General features: G+C 41.1%; 1 protein-coding gene and 1 pseudogene across 6 annotated transcripts in view; one reads left to right on the top strand and one right to left on the bottom strand.

Annotated features, from left to right (window-relative positions):
* SASH1 (SAM and SH3 domain containing 1) overlaps window positions 1-21,290 on the bottom strand; it is a 230,628-nt gene that overhangs the window by 158,924 nt on the left and 50,414 nt on the right. The window contains exon 1 of one of the 6 annotated variants that reach the window (XM_033097470.1): window positions 9,763-11,371. The exons of 2 other annotated variants lie outside the window; for them this stretch is intronic. In XM_033097470.1, the coding sequence (XP_032953361.1) occupies window positions 9,763-9,882 (120 nt within the window). In that variant the 5' untranslated portion in view covers window positions 9,883-11,371. Of the gene's footprint in view, window positions 1-9,762; window positions 11,372-21,290 lie in introns of those variants that run through there. 3 more of the 6 variants (XM_033097466.1, XM_033097479.1, XM_033097486.1) reach the window with 3 other exon arrangements.
* LOC117017392 (60S ribosomal protein L39-like) lies at window positions 4,445-4,601 on the top strand (annotated as a pseudogene).

Below are 21,290 nucleotides of genomic sequence, written 5' to 3'. Positions count from 1 at the left end.
ACGTCTTTTACGTCGACAGAATCAGAAACTTTTTCAGATTGGCTTTTTTCACTTAGTAACAGGCATTTATGCTTCCTCCATGTCTTTTGATGGTTTGATAGTTCGTTTCTTTTTAGCACTGAACAATATTCCATTGTCTGGATATACCACAGTTCATTTATCACTCACCTATTGCGGGACATCTTGGTGGCTTTCAAGTTTGGGCAATTATAGATAAAGCTGCTATAAACATCTGTGTGCAGGTTTTTTTCATGGAACTAAGTTTTCAACTCCTTTGGGTAAATACCAAGGAGCTGGATCAGATATGAATGTTTTGTTTTGTAATAAATCGCCAAACTATCTTCTAAATAGCTGTACTGTTTTCCACTCCCTCCAGAAACGAACAAGAGTTCCTGATGCTCCATATCCTCTTCAGCATTTGGTGTTGTCAGTAGATTTTGGCCTTCTATTTTGAGATTTAAACCTCTGGTGTAATTTGATTTGACAGTGTGGTTTGGCTTTAGACTTTTTGAAAGTTTTTCTTTTCTTTGCTTCCCTCTTCTCCCTCCAAACCTCAATGACTTTGTTTACTATACATTTACTATGCACACCAGTTTCAATGGTTCTGTTTATTTCAGGCATCTGTGACTTGGGAGAGGTTTCTGCATCTGGATGGGACCCACTCCAGTCTCTGAGGCAGGCCAACCTCTAGGAAGCACCTTTTTCCTGGGGTTGCCTGACCAACTTCTCCTTTCCTTGATCAGCCTCTCCTTACGCGCCTATAAAATCTTTGGGTGGTATTAAAAGCAGGTAGACAGTCTTTGTGACAAGGAGTCCACTGTCTTCCCTTAATGCTGGCCTGGCATTTGGAAATAAACCTGCTTTTCTTCCCACCAACCTCACCTCTCAAGTTTTGGCTTTTGTGCTTTGAGCAGCCAGACCTTTTGAAAGGTAACAGGGTTATCTCATTACAAGGTTATCTATTTGTTGTTTTCATTTAAAAAAAAATATTTGTTTTAACCTTGGGCATTTCCACACAAATTTGTTAATGGTTTATTTTAAGGGAGGTCTTTCAAATCCTCCGAAAATGGGTGTAAGCATGTAGCAAAAATACTTATCCTTAAACTAAAACATTCATTTCTTTTACAACTGAATATTGAAACACTATATTTTTAAAAGCACCCAAAAAAGCATATAAACTTTTTTTTTTTAACTCTAGTGAAAAAAAAGGTTTTTGTTTGATAGCAAGTCTAAGCAAAAGTAGTAGAGTTAGGTAAACTAAAATTAACTAACATGAATTTTAAAAGTGAGGCTCAAGATACATACTGAGATCCTTTTTGAAAAATTCTGCTCCTTAATGGCACTTTTAAAATGACAATTACATACAGTTAAAATGACAATTGCATACATTTACTTTGCTTTCATTTTCACTTCCACTATTACCTCTCCCCTTCATGCCAGGGGAGAGAATAAAGCCACAGCCAGGCACAGAGTGATGGGTAGACACACTGGACCTTCCTCACTCACTATTCACTGTAAAACCAAACAATGGATGAAGCACCAAAATCAGTTATAAATCAAATATGCATCACAGTCAGCAAGGAGAGCAGCAATGTATCTCTAGGGAACATGGAAACTTAATCTTTTTTTTTTTTCAATTTTATTGGGGAATATTGGAGAACAGTGTGTTTCTCCAGGGCCCATCAGCTCCAAGTTGTTGTCCTTCAATCTAGTTGTGGAGGGCACAGCTCAACTCTAAGTCCAGTTGCCATTTTCAATCTTTAGTTGCAGGGGGCACAGCCCACCATCCCATGTGGGAATTGAATCGGCAACCTTGTTGAGAGCTCGCGCTCTAACCAACTGAACCATCCGGCCACCCCTCTGGCAGCTTGTCGTCTTCGATCTAGTTGTGGAGGGCGCAGCTCACTGGCCCATGTGGGAATCTGACTGGCAACCCTGTCGTTCAGAGCTCTAGCTCTAACCAACTGAGCCATCGGGCTGCCCCCATAGAACCTTTATCTAAATGATACCCTGCTAAGGTCTGGCTGCCTGCCTCTTGACAAAGTTAAACACCAAGACACATGGTTGATGGAAAGAAAAGCAGGTTTATTCAGAATGCCAACATTCTGGGAAGATGGCAACTCCTGTCCAAAGGCCATCTCCCCGTTCCTAAAAAGGTCAGAAGGTTTTATACTAGGTACACAAGAAGTACAAAGGAAAAGGGGCAGTCGGTCAGGCAGGTCCAAGAGCTGACATCCTTCCTGGGGTCTGGTCTGTTTTAAGATAATGTTATCTCTGAACTCCAACTCAGACTGGCCACCACAGCCTGAGGCTTTATGTATATTCTGGTGTCTGGGTGCCTGAGGATTAAAAACTTGTCTGTAAGCAATTTGCCCTTTGGTTAGGATTTTGTTAATTAAATGGATTAAGGAGGTATGTGTGGCCTTGAGAAAGGGAACAAAACAGAGTTTTTAAGTCAATTAGTGAGGGGAGAAACAAAGAGAAAATAGCTGAATATCAGGGTCGATCTAACTGCAAACTAAGTTTTGAGCTACGTGGTGAGTAAAACTGCAAACTAGCTAAGTCTAACTACATAATTGACCTGCCGCATTTCACCTTTACATTAAGAGCATGCGTTATAAATACAAACATATTCACATTTTCATCAATCATCTTAGAAAGGTGAAAGACAACAGGAGATCCCTTCAGAAAAGAAAGAATACTGATTGATTACAGAGAGGAAAACCTATCTCATTCCAAGCTTTTGTCTTCTGAGCTTCAGAGATACCACAATGCCTGGGCACCCAGTCTGCGTGCTGGTCTCTTCACATGACTTGACGTGCAAGAAAAAATACAAAATAGATTATCTCAATGAAGCATCTTGCCTCATAAAGAATTAATGTTACCCAGTGAGACATATTATGTAACAAAAGAAGGGACACGAAACAGCTGGCTAGGAGCAAAGCTAATGAGGGACAGACCCACCATTTTCAGGTCTCGTTACCAAAAGTAAATTAATAAATAAGCATACCATCTGAAAAATGACAAATTCAAGTAGTCACAAACTCACGTTTTACCTCAAAATTAGTCTGAAGATGTGGTTAATTCTCACACTCTTATCCTACACGTATGGGTATTAAATGGTATGGTTAATTTTTAGAGCCCTAGCCTCTCTCCACTTAAATTTACTCTTTTGATATCAATTTTATTTCTACTGTATGAAAAGAGCACGTGGGAACCATGAGTAAGCACATATATCACAGTGGGATTAGGATGGGTAAATCTGAAGCAGAAACCACTCTTAAAAGGATTCATTAAACAAACTAGTAGTTATATACTTTCCTCTGCTGTCTTGCAAAATTGAGCTACAGATTTGCTTATGAATGAATCTGCACAACTGAATACTTCCCTCTACTTCACTGTGCTTCAGAATTATCTTTTAAAGGACGAAATTAGAGATCATGTAGCTACAGCACTGCGTATACATTGTTAGGAGTAACAATTCCCCTCTTTAAGGACCCACACAATTCCTGCCAGTATAGGAAGACAGGTAAAGAGACATATGTACACGTATGGGTCTAGATAAATATTTCTTCTTCAGAATGAAAAAAAAGCACAAGACTACAACAGCCTAAAAATCTCTTGCATTAACCCAACCTACTCGAGCTTAAAAGAATTATCAAAAGAAAGTTACCATGGAACGATCCTTGATTACTTACAGATACTGAGTAACATACTGAACCTAATGGGAGCCAGATGATTGGTAACTGACATGTTCCATCAACATTTAGTTCAGGCCCTCGTCTTCTTGCCTGGATCACTAAAGTAGTCTCCTTGCAAATTCATGGCTAACTCATCTACCACAAACGTTACTGTTCTCAAACACAGAAGTGATCGTGTCTCACATGCCAGTTGAAAATTCTGCAATGACTTCTCACTAAAGCCTACAGGATGATTCCAGCTACCTCAGCCCTCACGGCCTGGTCCCACTTTGTGCCCTGTGCTCTCCCATCTTTATTTATTCCCTTTGGCTCGGTCTAGAAGGTCCTTGCTCCCTTCTTTCCTTCTTAACCCTCACTGGAGAATGCGTCTCAGGCACAGCCTACTAACTGCCCAAATCAAATGGCATTTCTGGGAACTGGACTCCCTGTGTACCACCGCCACCACCCCACCCGCCTGTGTTCCTGGCTTCCTGTCCACACTGCTCCTGCCGCCTTGGGGCCTTCTGCCCACGGCACTGTGGGGCGGGTTATTTATGGGAGGGATGGTGGGACTGCTGTTTTTCCTACAAAACCTATCTTTCTGGAAGCCAGTGGCATGTGTCACTAGTAGTTAACTCAATCGCTTAAGCAAAAATTGATGGAGAGCCAATGTCTCGATATGTGAAAGAATGAAGTATAAAATTGCAACTAGCGCCTCTCTTTTTCACCACCATGGTGGTGTGTGCAGTTGACTCTTCCTCGCCATGTCTTCTCACAAGACTTTCAGAATCAAGTGGTTCCTGGCCAAGAAACAAAGGTAGAATCTGGCCCATTCCCCAATGGATTCGGATGAAAACCAGTAATAAAGTCAGGTACAACTCCAAGAGGAGACACTGGAGAAGAACAAAGCTGGATCTGTAAGGAATCACACATGAGATGGCACACACATTTATGCTGTAGCCCGGTTGCTTGGATCTTACCATAGCACTGAAAAGATCGCTAATCTTAACAGTTGGGTGTGTTTTACTGGAAAATTATTAGAAAACTGAGTTTTCTCTTAATATGTTTCTGCACTAGTAGGTTGATTCAGTGATAATTATATGAGGCCTTCTAAAAAAAACAAAGCTGCAACTAGCAATTAATTTCCGGGAAAACACATGATCCAATTTCCAGCTCCCACTTCCTATCTGGGTGATTAGAACTGGCATGGTTACCTCTCCACGGATCACAATGGGCGAATCAAATACGGAAAGGGCCCAGCACTGCACCAAGTCTCAGTACTGTGAGCACCGCCGCCTCCCCTCCCGTGCGGCTCTATTCTACCATCCGAAGTTGGAGTAAATGATAAAAAACAGTATGTCAGCAATAAGTCAGAAGAGGGAAGGGTTACAAGGCAGAGAATGGCAAATGAAGGCAGGAAGGGGGAAGAGCGTGAAAGGTCACTTTAGTGCAGTGATCTCCTTAGACAGCCAAAGATTTAGCCACCCCAGCCAGAATTATACAAGACTTAACCAGTGTGTTCCCTACTCTACTCCCTTGAGCCCTTCCATTCCTCCTCCCAAAATGAGGGAGCTGAGGGCTCACTTCCAAGGTCTCCAGTGCCTCTGCTACATACCCGGCAACTTCTCCACTTAAAAAAGCCAAAAGGCTTTGGGTTGGCTAACAGGAACAAAATTAAGGTGAAGTCAGAATATTTGAAACTGGGCTGGCTCTCTAATATCAAGACCTAGAATTAATTAAGTCCCTAGCAGAAGGGTTTAAGGTAAGACAACACCCAAAGATTATGTAAATTGCTGCTTTCAAATGAGTTTGCATTTTAAAAGCTCTCTAGGGATCTCACTGACATCTCCCTTCCCCCACAGGTTGCCTAAAACTGCAAAGCAAAGGAGGTTCTTTTTAAAAAAAGGACTAGAGGGGCCGGCCTGGTGGTTCAGGTGGTTGGAGGGCCATGCTCCTATGAGTTGCGCCCTCTACAGCTAAGATTGTGAACAACGGCTCTCCCTGGAGCTGGGCTGCGGTGGGCCACCATCAGGAGCAGGCGGTGGCCAGCGTGAGTGGCCGGCAGCCACAGTGAGCGGCCGGCAGCGGGCGAGAGCTGCCATGAGCTGCTGACCAGCGACCGACTGGCTCAGCCAGGGGAGTGCAAGGCTCATAATACCAGCATGGGCCTGGAAGCTGTGTCCTACACAACTAGACTGAGAAAGAACTACCGGAGCGGGGGTGGGGGGAAAGCAGAAGAAGGGGGCGGGGAAGGACTACAACAAATAGCAAACCAAGATAAACCTAGTATTTGGGAACTGAAGCCTATTAGGTACATACTTTTCCGCAGATGGCAAAGGATTCAGAGTATCTTTATACAATGGATATTCTCTAAGCATTGCTAGGAAATGGGTGTACACTGTAGGAACAGATCAGGGAACAGAGGAAATATAAGGTTGGGGGAGGAACCTCTTGCAGGATCTTACAAACAATAGGCACTTACTAACTCTCTTCCCCTCCCTTCCCAGTAAAGGCCTGGCTCAGCTTTAAGAAGACCTCAAATTCTGGGGGAAAAACTTAAGAACCATCGCAATTTACAAAATGGATAACCAGTGCTGAAAAATTGATCTGCCTTAGCAATTCCTACTCTTAAAAACATCTATCTACCCTGCCCCACCAAAAACAAAAGGAACATTGTGTCTGCAACATGGAGTACAGATATAAGCAAAATGCCACAGGATTCTAACTCATCTGGCACCTCTCAGCAGAAAGCTAAGCATGCCATGGTGAAAGGTGTCAGGCGTTGAAAACTCAGGCAGGCCACATGTGGCAGAGTTAGAGAACAAAACAGCACACTTCAGAAGAATGCCATGGTTTAATCACTCAGGGTTTACAAACATTTCGCAATTTGCCATTAGCGCCAGGATTTTAGTTTGCATGATGAAACTGCCCAAATGGTACCTTCAGCATGAGCACAATTTATTAATGTCTACAATGCACCCCATTATGGCGGGTACATGTGTCTTTACTGAATTGTATTTTGATGTGGCTCCTGCATTTAAGAAGTACGTTTTTTTTTTTTTTTTTCTTTTTTCTTCAATAAAACCATGTTTCCAGCACCCTGGCTCTGGAGATAGAAAAATGAGCAAAATACTGACCCTGCTGTCCAGGCATTCACAATCAATACAGTGTTTTGGTGAGTTCATGTCCTCTTAATTCTCTATTTACATATTCATTTATCAGCATTTATTCGCTCAAGCACTGCTCAAACATTTCCATGCCATAAATCATATCATTATTTCTCTCTAAATAAGCATTTTGTTAACAATTATCTGACAGCAACGAGTTGGTGTGGACCGGTGCAGGACTGGATTAATTTAAATGCAAAATGTGTCCTAATAAACTCTAACTAACATCGGTATGTACTGAGACCTCTGCCTCTGGGGCAACACCCTTCTCAAGGTTAGAACCCACAAAATCTTTGGGGACAGAAGCCCAGTGCCTCTCACAGTTCACTCCAAAAAGGGGAACTGTGCTCATTCACCCCAAACAGTTTTCACCTAATAGGCCTAGATGTTTGGTTTTTAAACCTAGAAGAATCCAAGAAAGTAGCAAGTGTGCCTGAAATCTTTTAAGTATGTTTGGATGTATAACTCCCCCACTACCTCTACTCCTCTCCTCAAGTTCCGCCTTGAAAAAGAATCTTTCAAATAGCATTTTCCTGCAATTCTGGGTGTGATTATATTTCTACCAAGTTGATCTGGGATAGTTAACTATGGAGTTTCATGGTATCAGGCTCCTGACCGGAGGGAGTCAGAGAACTGGGGTGCAGTCTGATATTGTCACTAACGACATCTACATGCCATTGGTCAAATCACTTCACCTGTCTAGGCCAACAGATTGCAAAATCCCTTCTTTTAAATACAAAATGAAGGCAATGCTGTCTTTTACCTCAATGAGAACAGAGAAAGGCAACTGTGAGTGTGTTGATATAGGCCCCCAAAGATGCAATTTCTTATAAACACTTGGATGACAGCTTCCCAATAGAATAGAAATCCTTCCTTTTTATCCTGGTGACTTTCTCCAGGCACGTACAAAGGAGAGATAACCCATGTCTTCTTCCGAACTTTACTAAGGAACAATCTTGATGTCCCAGTTTACCCCAAAGGAAAGTAAGACTGCATAAGAAAAACAGGAAAACACTCATGAACACAATGTATTTGAGACAACCTTTACATTCTTTCTAGCCTCACAGTGAACTGGTTCTGTGAGAAGTACATATTTGCTTTTCTCCTGCAGCTGCCCTTGGAGTAACAGGTCTGAGTTTCTGGAGCCCCACCCCATCTCTTAACCCAGCCAAAGACACTGCTGCAACTGACCCAACAGTGCTGGAATCTGCCAGGGGGTTGACAGCAAATGTTCTTCACCTGCCAAGCTTCCCCTCCAAACAACTCTGAGCCTACACTTTCATTTAAGTGAGCCCCTCCAACGTTCCCCTCCCCAGCCGATGCCCTTTTGAGGGATGCAACATTATGTTATCAAACCCATTTTCTGTGACTATTTACAGAGTGACATCTAAGCAAGAAAAAAGATAAGCTTCCTGCCTGACGAACTTCGAAAACAATCTACCACAACTTTAAAATGTTCATTGGGCTTTCTGGAATTTCACTGGAGGGCAGTACTCATTAGTAATGTTCAGAAAATGCAAAGACAGGAGGCTTTACATTTAAAAACAAATACATTTAAGAAACATTGGCTTGTGAGGAGACAGAACTCTTTGACCAACCTACCCTGGTTTTCTGTACCATGGTTATCCTAAATACCAATGGACACCTGAAAATGGCACAACTGGGACTTCATCGAAAAAGTGAGGCACAGGACTATTTGCAGGGGAGAAAACTAGAGAGAGCTGTCACTTAACTGAGCACCTACTATATGTCAGGCAGTGTGCTGAGTACTATATATACACCAACTTAGCTAAATGTCAGAAAACCTAAGAAGCAAAGCTCTTTTGCATCACTTTTCAAGTGATAGAACTGAAGATCAGAGAGGTTAAATACCTTGGCCAAGGTCACATAGTCAATCAATGGGCGAGCTGGGATTTGACCCAGTTAAGTCACTCCAAAGGCCAGGAGCTTAAGCACAGTACTCAAAACGGTTCACTGTTCATCATGTCCAGAGAGCAGTTTCTTTCTAAAAACTACCCCTTGCATTTGAAAAATAAAAGATCCAAAGTAAACCTAGAGCCTTTTCCGATAATCCACACAACTGCCAATTCCAAATCTTTAAACTAAAATTTACATTTTACGTGTGAATTAAGACGTCTGACTAATGACACCCACACAGCTGATTCCAGGTTACCAGCCTACCGGCTGCTCCACCGAAGCTAATCTACTAATAACCCCCAGGCAGCCAACCCTGAGCAAGTTAAAGCTTCATCCTCCCTGCAGAAGAACTATTTTTCAGAAATTATGCCAAACCCATGGGCGGTTTGAAAACATTACTGGACATTTCAAAATACATGACAAGACAGATTTAGCAAAGTCAGTCCCATTGTTTTCAGTTCCAAACATATAACAACAAACATCCTGTAATCCTACAAGTTGAAAACTGCAAACAAGCTAAGTAAACTTTTTGGTGGTTCTGAGTAAGGACATGGTTGTTTTTCTCTAATGGTCAGACAACACATGGTGACGAGATAAACATCAGTTAACCTCAGCCTCTTCCCAACTCCAGCAGTGAAAGAACACCAGCCAAATACTATTTACATTTACTCTTTGAAGGGCTCTTTCCAGCCTTTTCCACACCAACTTCCCAGCAGGTGTCCCAGATTAAACTATAGACTATCACCCGATTGTTTAAAAAAAAAGAAAAGAAAAATCTTTGATGTGATCTGTGGCTAGTTATTTTTTAATTAGGGATTGAAATCCTATACCTTGTGTATTTAACCCCCTAAGAACTGGAGGCAGATGAAGGACGACTCCAAGGAGCGGGCGTGCCATGTCGGCGCGCGCGAAGGGAGCCCCGGATCGCAGTGGGGCTGCCCGGCTCCGCGGACCCGCGACCGCCCCTACACGCGCCTCCCTTGCTGCAGGTAACTCACCAGGATGCCCATCACATCGGTCCAGAGCCGGGAGAACGCCTCCGACATGCTGGCGCCAGGCTCGGGCTCCGGCGCGGGCTGGGGCTCTGGTCCCGGGCCGGCTGCTCCCGCGTCCTCCATGACCGCGTCCCGCACACTGGCCGCGCGTCCCGGTCCCTGGGGCCCTCGCCCCGCACCAGCGGACGGCCAGCCCCCAGCGCCGGGTCCCCGCCCGCCGCGTCACGGAGCCGCGCCCCCGCGCCGCATCCCCCAGCGGCCGCGGCGACCCCACGGAGGCTCCTCGCCAGGCGTCCGCACCTCGGTTGTAGGTGGCCGCGGGCTGCGCGACTGACAACTTTAGAAACTTTCCCACCCCGGCTCCGCAGGACCACAGGGTAGCCGAAGGCAAAGTTTGCACCACTGAGTTTTACGGCGGGGATTTATGGCAGCGAAGAAGCAATTAAACCCGCTGCAAAGGCGTTTCTTCCTGTGACGGGGACCAACTCACGAAGGCACGCGACTCATTTCTGCCAGCAAGTCTGAGCAGGGCCCCGCAGGAGTGAGCGCGGTGCCTCTGGAACCTGGAAGGAATTTCCCGGGACCCCCCTCTTCAAAATGAGCTCTTCCAGCTCCACATGACTCTCCCCTCGAAGCTAAAGAAAGCGTTTAGCAACAAAAGGTGCTCTGATGTCGGGCTCTTTGCATGGAAATGAGCCACAGACAGGAGAACAAATCGCCTGTTGAAAGAGCAGCGGCGCTGCAGTCTCCCGCCAGCACAAGTTTCCAATCACGCTATTCACCGAAACATTTTGATCACAGAAACCCGAAGAAGTTCATCGTTAAGCTACTCCTCGCCAAAAGAGTTCACAAGTAGTGTCGTTACAATCCACACCTCGCCCCTCGGGCAGTCAAGCGACCTAAGGAATTACAACTCTGCCTCTGTCAGCCAAGACTAGGTTGAAAAACAAGTGTGAAAGCTTGGGCACGAGCCATTGTTTGTATCGTTTTCATTAAGAGTGGGGACATTTTGGTTCCTGGGCGCCCGCGCTGCTACGTAGGGGTTACAAGTAATTAAGGGAAGTCCACTAAGGGTTTTAATGGTTCCTTTACAGCAAGGACTTAAGGAAGGGCCCTTTTCAAAACTAAATGTGATGTCTGTAGCCATTTAGCCAATCCACACTTAGGGCCCTTTGTGTTTTTCCAAGAACAAAATCCATGACAGATTTATTTTATGAGGGAAATAGCCCTGTAGTGGTATTTCCCCTTTTGTGATTCTTTAAAAACCACTCAGTGAATTTTCCCTGGGAGATGACAATACAGGTGACATTGATTTGGTGATTGATCACTTTGTGAAACAGTTAAGAACCCACCAGAAACTGGCCCTTATGTTGAAGGGCTGAGTGATAGAAAAACCTCAGGCGAGGTGCCCCAGGCAGAGCCTTGCTTGTTTTAGAGGGCTCTCCTGGTGGTTTTTCTTCTGAGCCCACATAATAGGAAGGGGATAAGACAATGTCCTTGAAATCCCCTTACTAAAGCATTAATTACTGGGATAACCATCAATGCAAATGGAAGAATAGCCCCCCTGGAAAAGTTCAAAATTTAAAAACTTTTTTTAAAAGTAATTACATTTATAAGCATAATCCTCTATTACAATATTTTTGAAATGAAAAAAGTTTTCCCTTGGTAATAAGGAGGCACTGTGTTGAAGTAGAAAGAGCAGTGGACACTAAATCAGCATGACCAGGCCTGGTGCTTTCTTGGGATGATGCCAGAGTTAGGCCAGATGGGTGCTCTAAGATGCTCAGAATCCAAAGAAGTTCAGTTAAGGCACTGGTACACTTATTAGTGTTGTTATTATTATTATTATTATTATTATTATGTCTATAAAGACATGAAAATAAGTAAATGATGGAAAAAGATAAAAACCTCTTAGAGTTCATTTTACTGGTATATTTAATGTACAGTATTACCCATATGGTACTTTATTAAATTCAAGAAAATACAAAGAACTGTGCTGCTTTTACCAGTGGGCAGCTTGTTCTCTACATGATTTCTGGCGAGTGACTGAGCAAAGAGTCAAGCAAAGAGGGTAAGTGCTGAGTTAAGGGGAGGGCTGACTCTCCAGCACCAATCATGAGTCTCTCTCTTAACTCATCAGATGACCCAGGAGCAAAGCACTTAACCTTTCCTGTATGCAGTTTCTCCCTTCTAGATGAGGCAAGACCACACTAATTGCCACCCACCTCCTGAGAGGTGATATATTTATGATCATCTAAAGATACCTTTACACAAAAATACATATACACATATCGATATAATTAAACTTTAGCCAGCATTTTGGCACTTAGTGAAATCAATCTACCCCAGATAATTAAGCTCCTTTCCTAGTGCTCCCTAATACATGAATAGAGAAATGAGGTAATATTTGGAGGGAGGTGTTGATAACAATAATTTTTCTGTCTGCACATTAATATGAAATTTTGAGTAGTCACTTTTCTACTTCTAGAACATGAATAATTTCATTGACTATTTAAAAAATGAAGCTGAACATTTTTACTCATCAACTTCATGATGAGACCAATCAAAATGAGTGATTACTTCTCCCAAATTTTAGTCTTTTTTCCTTTAGTTGATGCCAATCTTTTCTTCCCAAAATTCGTTCAGGGCACTGTAAACAAACTATGAAAGAATAATCATCAATATCACAATCATCATCATACTATTTCAGAGACCCATAGGTACCATGTACAAAAAGAGCTTATTATAATAGGGTCGGAAAGGTCCTTGGAGGTGATCTGGCTTAAATCGCTTATTTTTAAGATGAAGAAATGGGCTCCAGAGAACTTGAATTATCAGTCCAAGTGAATATAGCTACATGGAGCAAAATCAAAGACAGACAACTTGATTACTTTTAAAAGAGCTTTCATCTATATTGCAATGTATTTGACGCTCGCAAAGCTCTGGAAGGTAGGCATACGTAGATGCTCCATTGAAGATGTCTATACAGAAAGTACACGGGAATCCTGCTCTCTCCTTTCCAGTTTCCAGCAGGCTCTCTCTCGTCCAGCTCATTGGCATGTTATGATGTTGCTAGGTGGATTTCAAGAAAAGAAAGGGATCTAAAAGAGGATTTCCCAGAAATCTAGTAGAGAGACCTTAAAGGTGATTGTGAAATCAATTAATGTGGGTCCCGCTACTTTTTGCGATGAATAAAAACTATCAGACTGTATTCACTGAGAGTAAATATTGATAATGCTCCTATCTCAATATGTGTTAGTTCTTGAAAGTCACAGTGATATTGTTGCACAGATATGTGTGCTACAAATATGTATATATATACACGTATATACATATATACTGGCACATATAAAGCAAATACTGGCTTGCTTTGTAAAAAGTGGATGTTACTATGAGTCAGGATTACAAAAGGTTAAAAGCCACTAGACTAGAAGTTGCAGGGTGTTGCCTGCAACCTGTTTAGGTCACCATTCCGATATAAAAAAGGTAACCAGTCTACTGCTTGGCAGTAAAGGTAGAGTTTGGTGGTAGGAAACACAAAGATAGTGGGTTCAGGGCAAAGCTGGATTGGAATTTTCACTCAAATTTCTATAAGTCTTGAATGGAAGAGCACGTTATTTATTGGGCAAGTCATTTATCTCACCTGTAAGATGGGATGATTTCACCTATCTAATATGTTTATTGTGATCTTGTCTGTGATCATGAAGGTGATAATTCTCTATGAATTAGGTAATCCTCTATGAGTTAGAACCTTTCCCCCCTTTCCCTCTCTTTTCCTACCCCTATCCATTCACACCATGAGGTGATATCTACAAAATTTCCTTATTCATACCTGAATCTCTTGTATTATACCAAGGAGTAATTCCTATCTCTAGAATGAGGTTGCTGAGTAATGAATTTAGAAGGTTTCGGCGGGGGGGGGGGGGGGGGGGGGGGGGCGGGGGGGGGGGCGGGGGGGGGTGCCAGGAGGGGGGGAGGGGCAGGAGACGGGGTTCATTAGGACTATTCAGTTTTGATAGTAATGGCAGTAATAATAGCAATAGCAATATCTATTATCTATTGAAAATCTATTCAATGTCAGGCACTGTCTTTCACTTTTTTTTTTTTTAAGATTTTATTGGGGAAGGGGAACAGGACTTTATTGGGAAACAGTGTGTACTTCCAGGACTTTTTTCCAAGTCAAGTTGCTGTCCTTTCAGTCTTAGTTGTGGAGGGCGCAGCTCAGCTCCAGGTTCTGTTGCTGTTGCTAGTTGCAGGGGGCACAGCCCACCATCCCTTGCGGGACTCGAGGAATCGAACTGGCAACCTTGTGGTTGAGAGCCCACTGGCCCATGTGGGAATCAAACCGGCAGCCTTCGGAGTTAGGAGCATGGAGCTCTAACCGCCTGAGCCACCGGGCCGCCCTGTCTTTAACATTTTAAAATTATTTTAAACTTTAAATAGAATTTATGACTTCTCACTATGACCCAAGCCTCCCAACCTGCTCGTTTCCATTTCAGCAGTACTCTGTCATACGCATCCATTTGTTCAATCTACCTGCCTAAGTCAGTCCCCTCCCTCACCATCACCCCCCTCTAGACCATGGATTAGCCCTGTTGATTCTGCTTCTTAAATGTATGTTAAATCCATCCACCTCTCTCCATCTCCACTGCCACGGCCTTAGTCTACACCACCACTACGTTTGACAGTATTTCATCTAGATCAGTGCTTCTCAAAGCGTACACTCAAAAACAGAAGCATTAGCAACTCCTAGGAAATGGTTAAAAATGCAAATGTCTCACCCCCACCCCCAAAGCCTACAGAGTCAGACACTCTAGGGGTGGGACCAGTGATCTGTATTTTAACAAGCCCCTCAGGTAATTGTGGTGTTTAATCAAATCTGAGAGCCACTTGGAACTGTAGGAATGTCAAAATAAGGAGGAGTAACACATGGCCAAGGAAATGTGAAGTTTTAAAATATAATATATTGCAAAACTGTTCCAGTACATTGCTTTTAAAACTTAATTGGTAAAAGGAACTGTCATGAGATAAAATAATGGAGATTCCAAAATCAGATGTCCAGAGACATTTGGTTTTAAAAGGTAGACAAGTAAATATAGTCATGTGCCTCATGACTACGTTTCAGTCAACAGTGCACCACATATTTGACCTTGATCCTATAAGATTATAATGGAGCTGAAAAATTCCTATCTCCTATCTCCTAGTGACATCGTAATGTCATTGTGTAATGCGACTCACATGTTTTTGTTTGTGGTGATGCTGACTGAAACAAACTCACTTCGGTGACAGTCCTGTAAAAGTATAATACATGTGCAGTACATAATACTTGATAATGATAATAAACGACTATGGTACAGGTTTATGTATTTATTATACTTTTTATCCTTATTTTAGAGTGTGCTCTTTCTACTGATAAAAAAAAAGTTGGCTATAAACAGTATGCTTCGTTATTGTAGCAGCAGCCTCATATGTTTCCTGTTTACCATGTCTCTTGATTGTATCATTTTTTCGTGCTTGACTTAGGTTCATTCTGTACAGTAACGTGCTGTACAGGCTGTAGCCCAGGAGCAGTAGGCTGTATCATATAGCCTAGACCATAGCCTAGGCTCTACCACCTAGGTTTGTGTAAGTGCATTGCATGATGTTCACACAACAACGAAATCACCTAAGAGTGCATTTCTCAGACCATATCCCCATTTTAAGAGGCACAGGAATGACTGTATTGGAATTAAAATGTATTATCCATAACAATAGCATATGTTTTGGGAACAGAGCTTCGTTGAAATACTTGTTATTTTTTAAAGACAACCCATTTTCTATATTTTCTGCATAGAAAATGTGAGATTCAGCAGAGATTAAATCTAAAAGATTATAAACAGTCCAATTTTCTTTTTACCATACTGCCTTCTGACATTGAGCAATGAAAATAAATCAATTTATTTAATTTTTACCAAACATCAGCAACCCTCTCTGGCATTCCAACCCCTGGCATTCCTCAGGGAACTAACTTCCAGGAGAGAACGAAATGCTAAAACATGTTTTCCCTTGATAATCCCAAAGAAATTTTTTTCACAAATACCCTAAAAGTGAGCCAAGCCCATGCTAAGGCATTACTTCTTAAAAGGCTCTTCATCAAGGAGTATTTGGTAAGAGAGATTAGAAAAGAGCTAAGGAAAAACTAAAGAGAAATTAAAGTGAAGACAGCCAGAACAAGCTGGCGAGAGAAGTAAATAAACAAAATGAGGATGCCAGGCTATAAATAATTTCCTCTGAAATCTCTTCTTCCACTCTGATAAGCGATGCTACTAGCCTAGCCAGTTAGGTTTGCCTCTGTGTCGGTGCTATGTAAACACCAAGGTTCTGCGTGGGAATTATTCCACTGGGCAAAACACCACTGTGAGAGCAATACTTCATTTTACTTTGTAGGGTCAGACTAGAGAATTTCTAAAGCCACTTGTAATTCTGAAATATGAGGATTCTGAACTATTCAGTACTACATTATAGACAAGAAACAAAAAATTCTGGGTGGACGGCCAACATTGAATTCACATTGTTTAAGGCAAAGAACTAAAAGACTTCAACTCACCATAAAATTACTTCTGAATTAAGATGAGAGCAGTGTCTCCTGTGGAGAGCTATGAGGTTTTGTGAGAGCAACTTGACACTGGAAGGGAAAACAGGAAGCTTGGAGAGGCAAAGTTATTGGGACTCTGACTCCCTGCTATTTATCTCTTAGCTTAAGAGAGTGTGAGGAAAAAAAAAAGGAATGTGTTAATAAGAGACCAGAGATTATGTTAAATGTTCCCAAATTATGCAAGGAAGGCTTAAAAGTAGAGCTGGGTGGTATCATCCACCAACCAACAGCTTCATCAATCTGGTCTATTTTATAAACTTTAAACTATGAGAATGCCAACTTGGCTGTATCTATGCTTAAACATACTTGTGAAAAATAATTTTTTCCATTAAATTTAAAACCTGCAGTTAAAACTGTTGCTCTGCTTTTTGGAGATGCCATAATATTATGTACATACAACAAAAAAGTCTCTCTTGCATAAATCCTGGTAACCACAAAAGATTATTACAATCTTAGCTAGAATTGAAGTATTATCCAGAATACTTTGGTTGAACAACAACGCAAAATATAATTTATGACTAATCGCATATAACTATTTGGAAAAGAGGGGCACTGAGCTGAATATCACATTCTGGGAAAGGTACGTATTGATTCATTAACAAAGGAAAGTGTGATATCCTGTTTACTACTCATTTTTTTTAGAGGCTGGTACTCACTACATAAATTCCTTGAGGAAGAACCATGAGTCTTACGTGCACTGCCCAATGCGATGTTAACTCTGTATATGGCTCTGCTTTATTCTATCTGTCTTTCATGGAGGAGCCAACGTTTTGGATCACAAGGAGCAAGAGTTTTATACTAGTAAAATTTGTGTCTGCCAGCTATTAAAAAGAGACACTCTTATTCCTCTTCCTGAAAAACAAAACAAAACAAAACAAAAAAAAAAAACACACACACACAAAGAACCAACTCAACTTTCCCTTTAGCTATAAAATTCTTATCATTTTAGAATCTCAGAACATATATCATCCTTCTCACGCAATCTGACTCCCCTCCTTTCCATGTATAGTAAGTGTTGCAGTCTCCTCCCAGTCATTCAAGGTCATTTTCCTCTCTTGGGTACTTTCTTTCAAATTGCATTTCCTGTGACACCCACAGAGGCAGGGGTGCACACACACACACACACACACACACACACAAAGGCTCAGTTATCTCAGTTTTTCTGTACTGCCTTATACAAATGAAGATATAAATAAATGAACTGGGTGAAGAACTCATCAAAAGAAGTGGCACCATGGGAATGTCTCAATGAGCTTTTCACATATGGAGCTAGAAGTTTGAGTGACAGGACATTGGGGTCATGGCTACTTCTTTAAATAGTGCCTTGCGTCAAGCTTAGTGAAACAATTCCCTGTTTAGGGAGACACATTTAACATGATCCTATGGTTAGTAGTGACCTGAATGAGATTTGAAATCTAAAGGAAATATTAATATGGGTAAGCAGACACGAGATTTTCTGCACCATTTCCCTCTCAATGAACACAAATATTTTTAAAAGAATGAAAACTAGATTGTCTAGTCATAATTTTTTCTTATGCCTTATAAATGAGACAACTAGGTGCTAGCTACTCTTTATCTAATGAATGTTCTCAAAAATCAGATGATGTTGATTTCAATAGCAAAGAGACACTTAACAAAGGACTCTTGTTCTAGAATGAGGTCATTTGGACAGTCTTTCCATTAAGAAAAAGCCTATTTTGCTTTCAGAGGTCACCTATTAGGGCAGGAAATCCATCTTTCAGCCAGTGGACTAACATCTGGCCTAAGTCTTCTAGGCTGAAATATCCATTTCCTGGTCTAAATAGAACACACATGAAAGAAAAAGGATGAAAATCTTTCTTATGCTGAAGAATCTTCAACAGTAGCATAGATGATAAGAATTCTCCCCCAAAAGAGCTACTCTTTAGTGATCAAAGAAAAAAGAAAAAAAAAAAGAAAGAAAATTTTATTTCCTTCTGTAATAGTTACTAAAAGGCAAAATTAAGAGACTAAAGCGAAATGACAGCAAACAGACAAATCAATCATTTACTGGTAAATCCATAAATAAATGTACTTTGATATAGACCAACTAATCACAATTTGTCATGATTCATTCCAGGCTGGGCCAGATTTGCTTTTGCACTATGAGACAGAGAGAAAAAAAGAAGTTTACTAACTAAAATTAAGAGGATAAAACTTAAAGAAGACAATTGGGTGGCCATTTCACAAACATAAAAAAATAATCTTTTAAAGCTAGTTAGAAGTGCCATAAAACATTCCGCGTATAATTCTTTTAAATAAGCTACTCCATTTATAGTACTTTTTGTACTCTGAGAATATTCCATAATTTTGACTAGTCTTTTTCCTACTGGTTCAAATTAGAGAGGTTCTGTGGTATATGCATCATTCATTTCCTCATCATGCAACAAATACTGAGTGCCAATTATGTCTGACATCACATTAGGTATTGACAAAAGACAAACTGCTTTACAAGAGCATCTCATCTATTACTATAGTAAAAGAGCTAAAAAAGTAATTAGTAGTTACATGGACACACCAAAGAGGTGCTCGGAGGAGAGAATGGTCAACCCGGTGGAGAATGAGAAGAGTTCACAAAGGAGGTGATTCCTATTATAGTAAGGGTGTAAAGACCGTACAATTCACCAGCCAGTTAAGAAAGTACACGAGAAAGCATTCAAGGCAGAAGGAAAAGCCTGGAGGATTTAAACAAGAGTGTAAAGTCCTCCCATGGAGGGTAGGATAGGATAATAGAGGTAGGAAGCAGTAACATGGGTGGATGGCCCTGGATGCCACGCTAAGAACGGGATTTTATCATGTGTGCCCCTTTTCAGTGCTGTGCTTTTCTGTAACTCCATCCTTTTTCTTCCAATCAAGGAAGCAGAATAGAAATACAGGTGTGTGATAAACTTTGATGATGTCTACCAGCTATGTGTGTGATCTAAGCCATATGGAATCCCTGAAAGTGTAAAGCAGGGAAGTGCTAAAGTGTTGCAATGTAGCTTCATTTTATAACTAAGGGCAACATGGAGCCTAGAAGAGGGTAAAATTTGAGACAAGACAATTTTAAGAGTCATGCTATTAAGCTAGGCAAGTGGTCACAAAGATTAATAATGGGGGAACCTGAGCACATACATGTCAGTTCCTGCCTGATCCCACACTGCTTTTCTAGCTTGATTTTTCTGTCATGATCCAACGTAGAGTTATTCTGGGAGGGCCTTTTCTGCTTTTCCCCACATTCTCTGTATTTCCTATTTTCTGCTTGTGTTTTGTTCAAATATTCATTTTTCCTGAAATACTTCTGCTTCCCTCACCCCAGCTTTATTAAGATGTAATTGATATACAACATTGTGTAAGTTTAAGGTGTACGACGTGTGGATTTGACATATTGCAAATGACTGCCACCCTCGCACTAGCTAACACTTCAATCACATCACATCATTACAATTTCTTTTTTTGTCTAGAGAACATTTAAGACCTATTCTCTTAGCAACTTTCAAGGTATAATATACAGTATTGTAACAATAGTCACCATGCTGTACATTAGATCCCCAGAACTCATTCATCAAATAACGACAAGTTTTATCCTTTGACCAACATCTCCTGCTTCCCCCACCCCCAACCCTTGATAACCACCATTCTACTCTCGGTTTCTTACCATGTTTCCCCGAAAATAACACCTAACCAGAAATAAGTCCTAGCATGATTTTTCAGGATGACATCCCCTGAACATAAGCCCTAATGCGTCTTTGGAGCAAAAATTAATATAAGACCCGGTTTTATTTTCGGGGAAACATGGTATGAGTTTGACTGCTTTAGATTCCACATATAAGTGATGTCATATACTATTTGTCTTTCTCTGTTTGGCTTATTTCACTTAGCATAATGTCCTCAAGGTCCATGTTGTCTCAAATGACAGTATTTCCTTCTTTCTCATGACTGAATAATATTCATATATATTATATATATACACACACATATATAGGAGGTGTCATCACAAAATACAGTGAATGTTTGAAAAAAATGTATTACAGTAAAAGACACATTGTCATTAATCCCCCTCAAAATACTCCCCCTCACTTCAAACACACTCATCCCATCATTCTTGCCACTACCCAAAGCAATTCTGGAAGCCCTCTTTCGTGAGTGTCTTTTGTTGCACTGTCATGGTTGCAAAAATGTCCTGAATCGATTCAAAACCTTTTCCTTTCATGGTCATATTGACTTTGGGTAAGAGCCAGAAGTTGCACGGTGCCAGATCCAGTGAAAAAGGTGGATGAGGACACACCGTAATGTGTTGTATTGACAGAAATGACATACCAGAAGTGATGTGTGACACGGAGCATTGTCATGATGGATGATGAAGTAAAGACACTCACAAAAAAGGACTTCCAGAACTGCTTCAGAAAGTGGCAAGAACGATGGAATAAGGGTGTTTGAAGCGAGGGGGAGTATTTTGAGGGGAATTAATGGCAATGTGTATTTTACTGTAATATATTTTTTTATTTAAACATTCACTGTATCTTTTGATCACACCATATATATGTATATATATGTATATGTATATGTATATTGTACACACACACACACACACACACACACACTTAGGTTATTTTCATGTCTTGGCTATTGTGAATAATACTGCAATGAACATGGTAGTGTAGATATCTCTTTGAGATCCTGTTTTCACTTCCTTTAGATGTATACCCAAAAATGGCATTGCTGGATCATACGGTAGTTCTATTTTTAAGTTTTTGAGGAATCTCCATACTGTTTTCCACAATGCCTGTACCAATTTAAATTCCTACCAACAGTGCTCAAGATTTCCCTTTTCTCAGGTTTTTTTATTTTTGAAAGAGCCATAGATGTTTATGATAGATAGTCAGGATTAAAATCCATT

Source organism: Rhinolophus ferrumequinum, chromosome 3, assembly GCF_004115265.2.
Source record: "Rhinolophus ferrumequinum isolate MPI-CBG mRhiFer1 chromosome 3, mRhiFer1_v1.p, whole genome shotgun sequence".
Lineage (NCBI taxonomy): Eukaryota > Metazoa > Chordata > Mammalia > Chiroptera > Rhinolophidae > Rhinolophus > Rhinolophus ferrumequinum.
The sequence above is the reverse complement of the archived record's forward strand: the minus strand, read 5'-3'. Positions and strand labels throughout refer to the sequence as shown.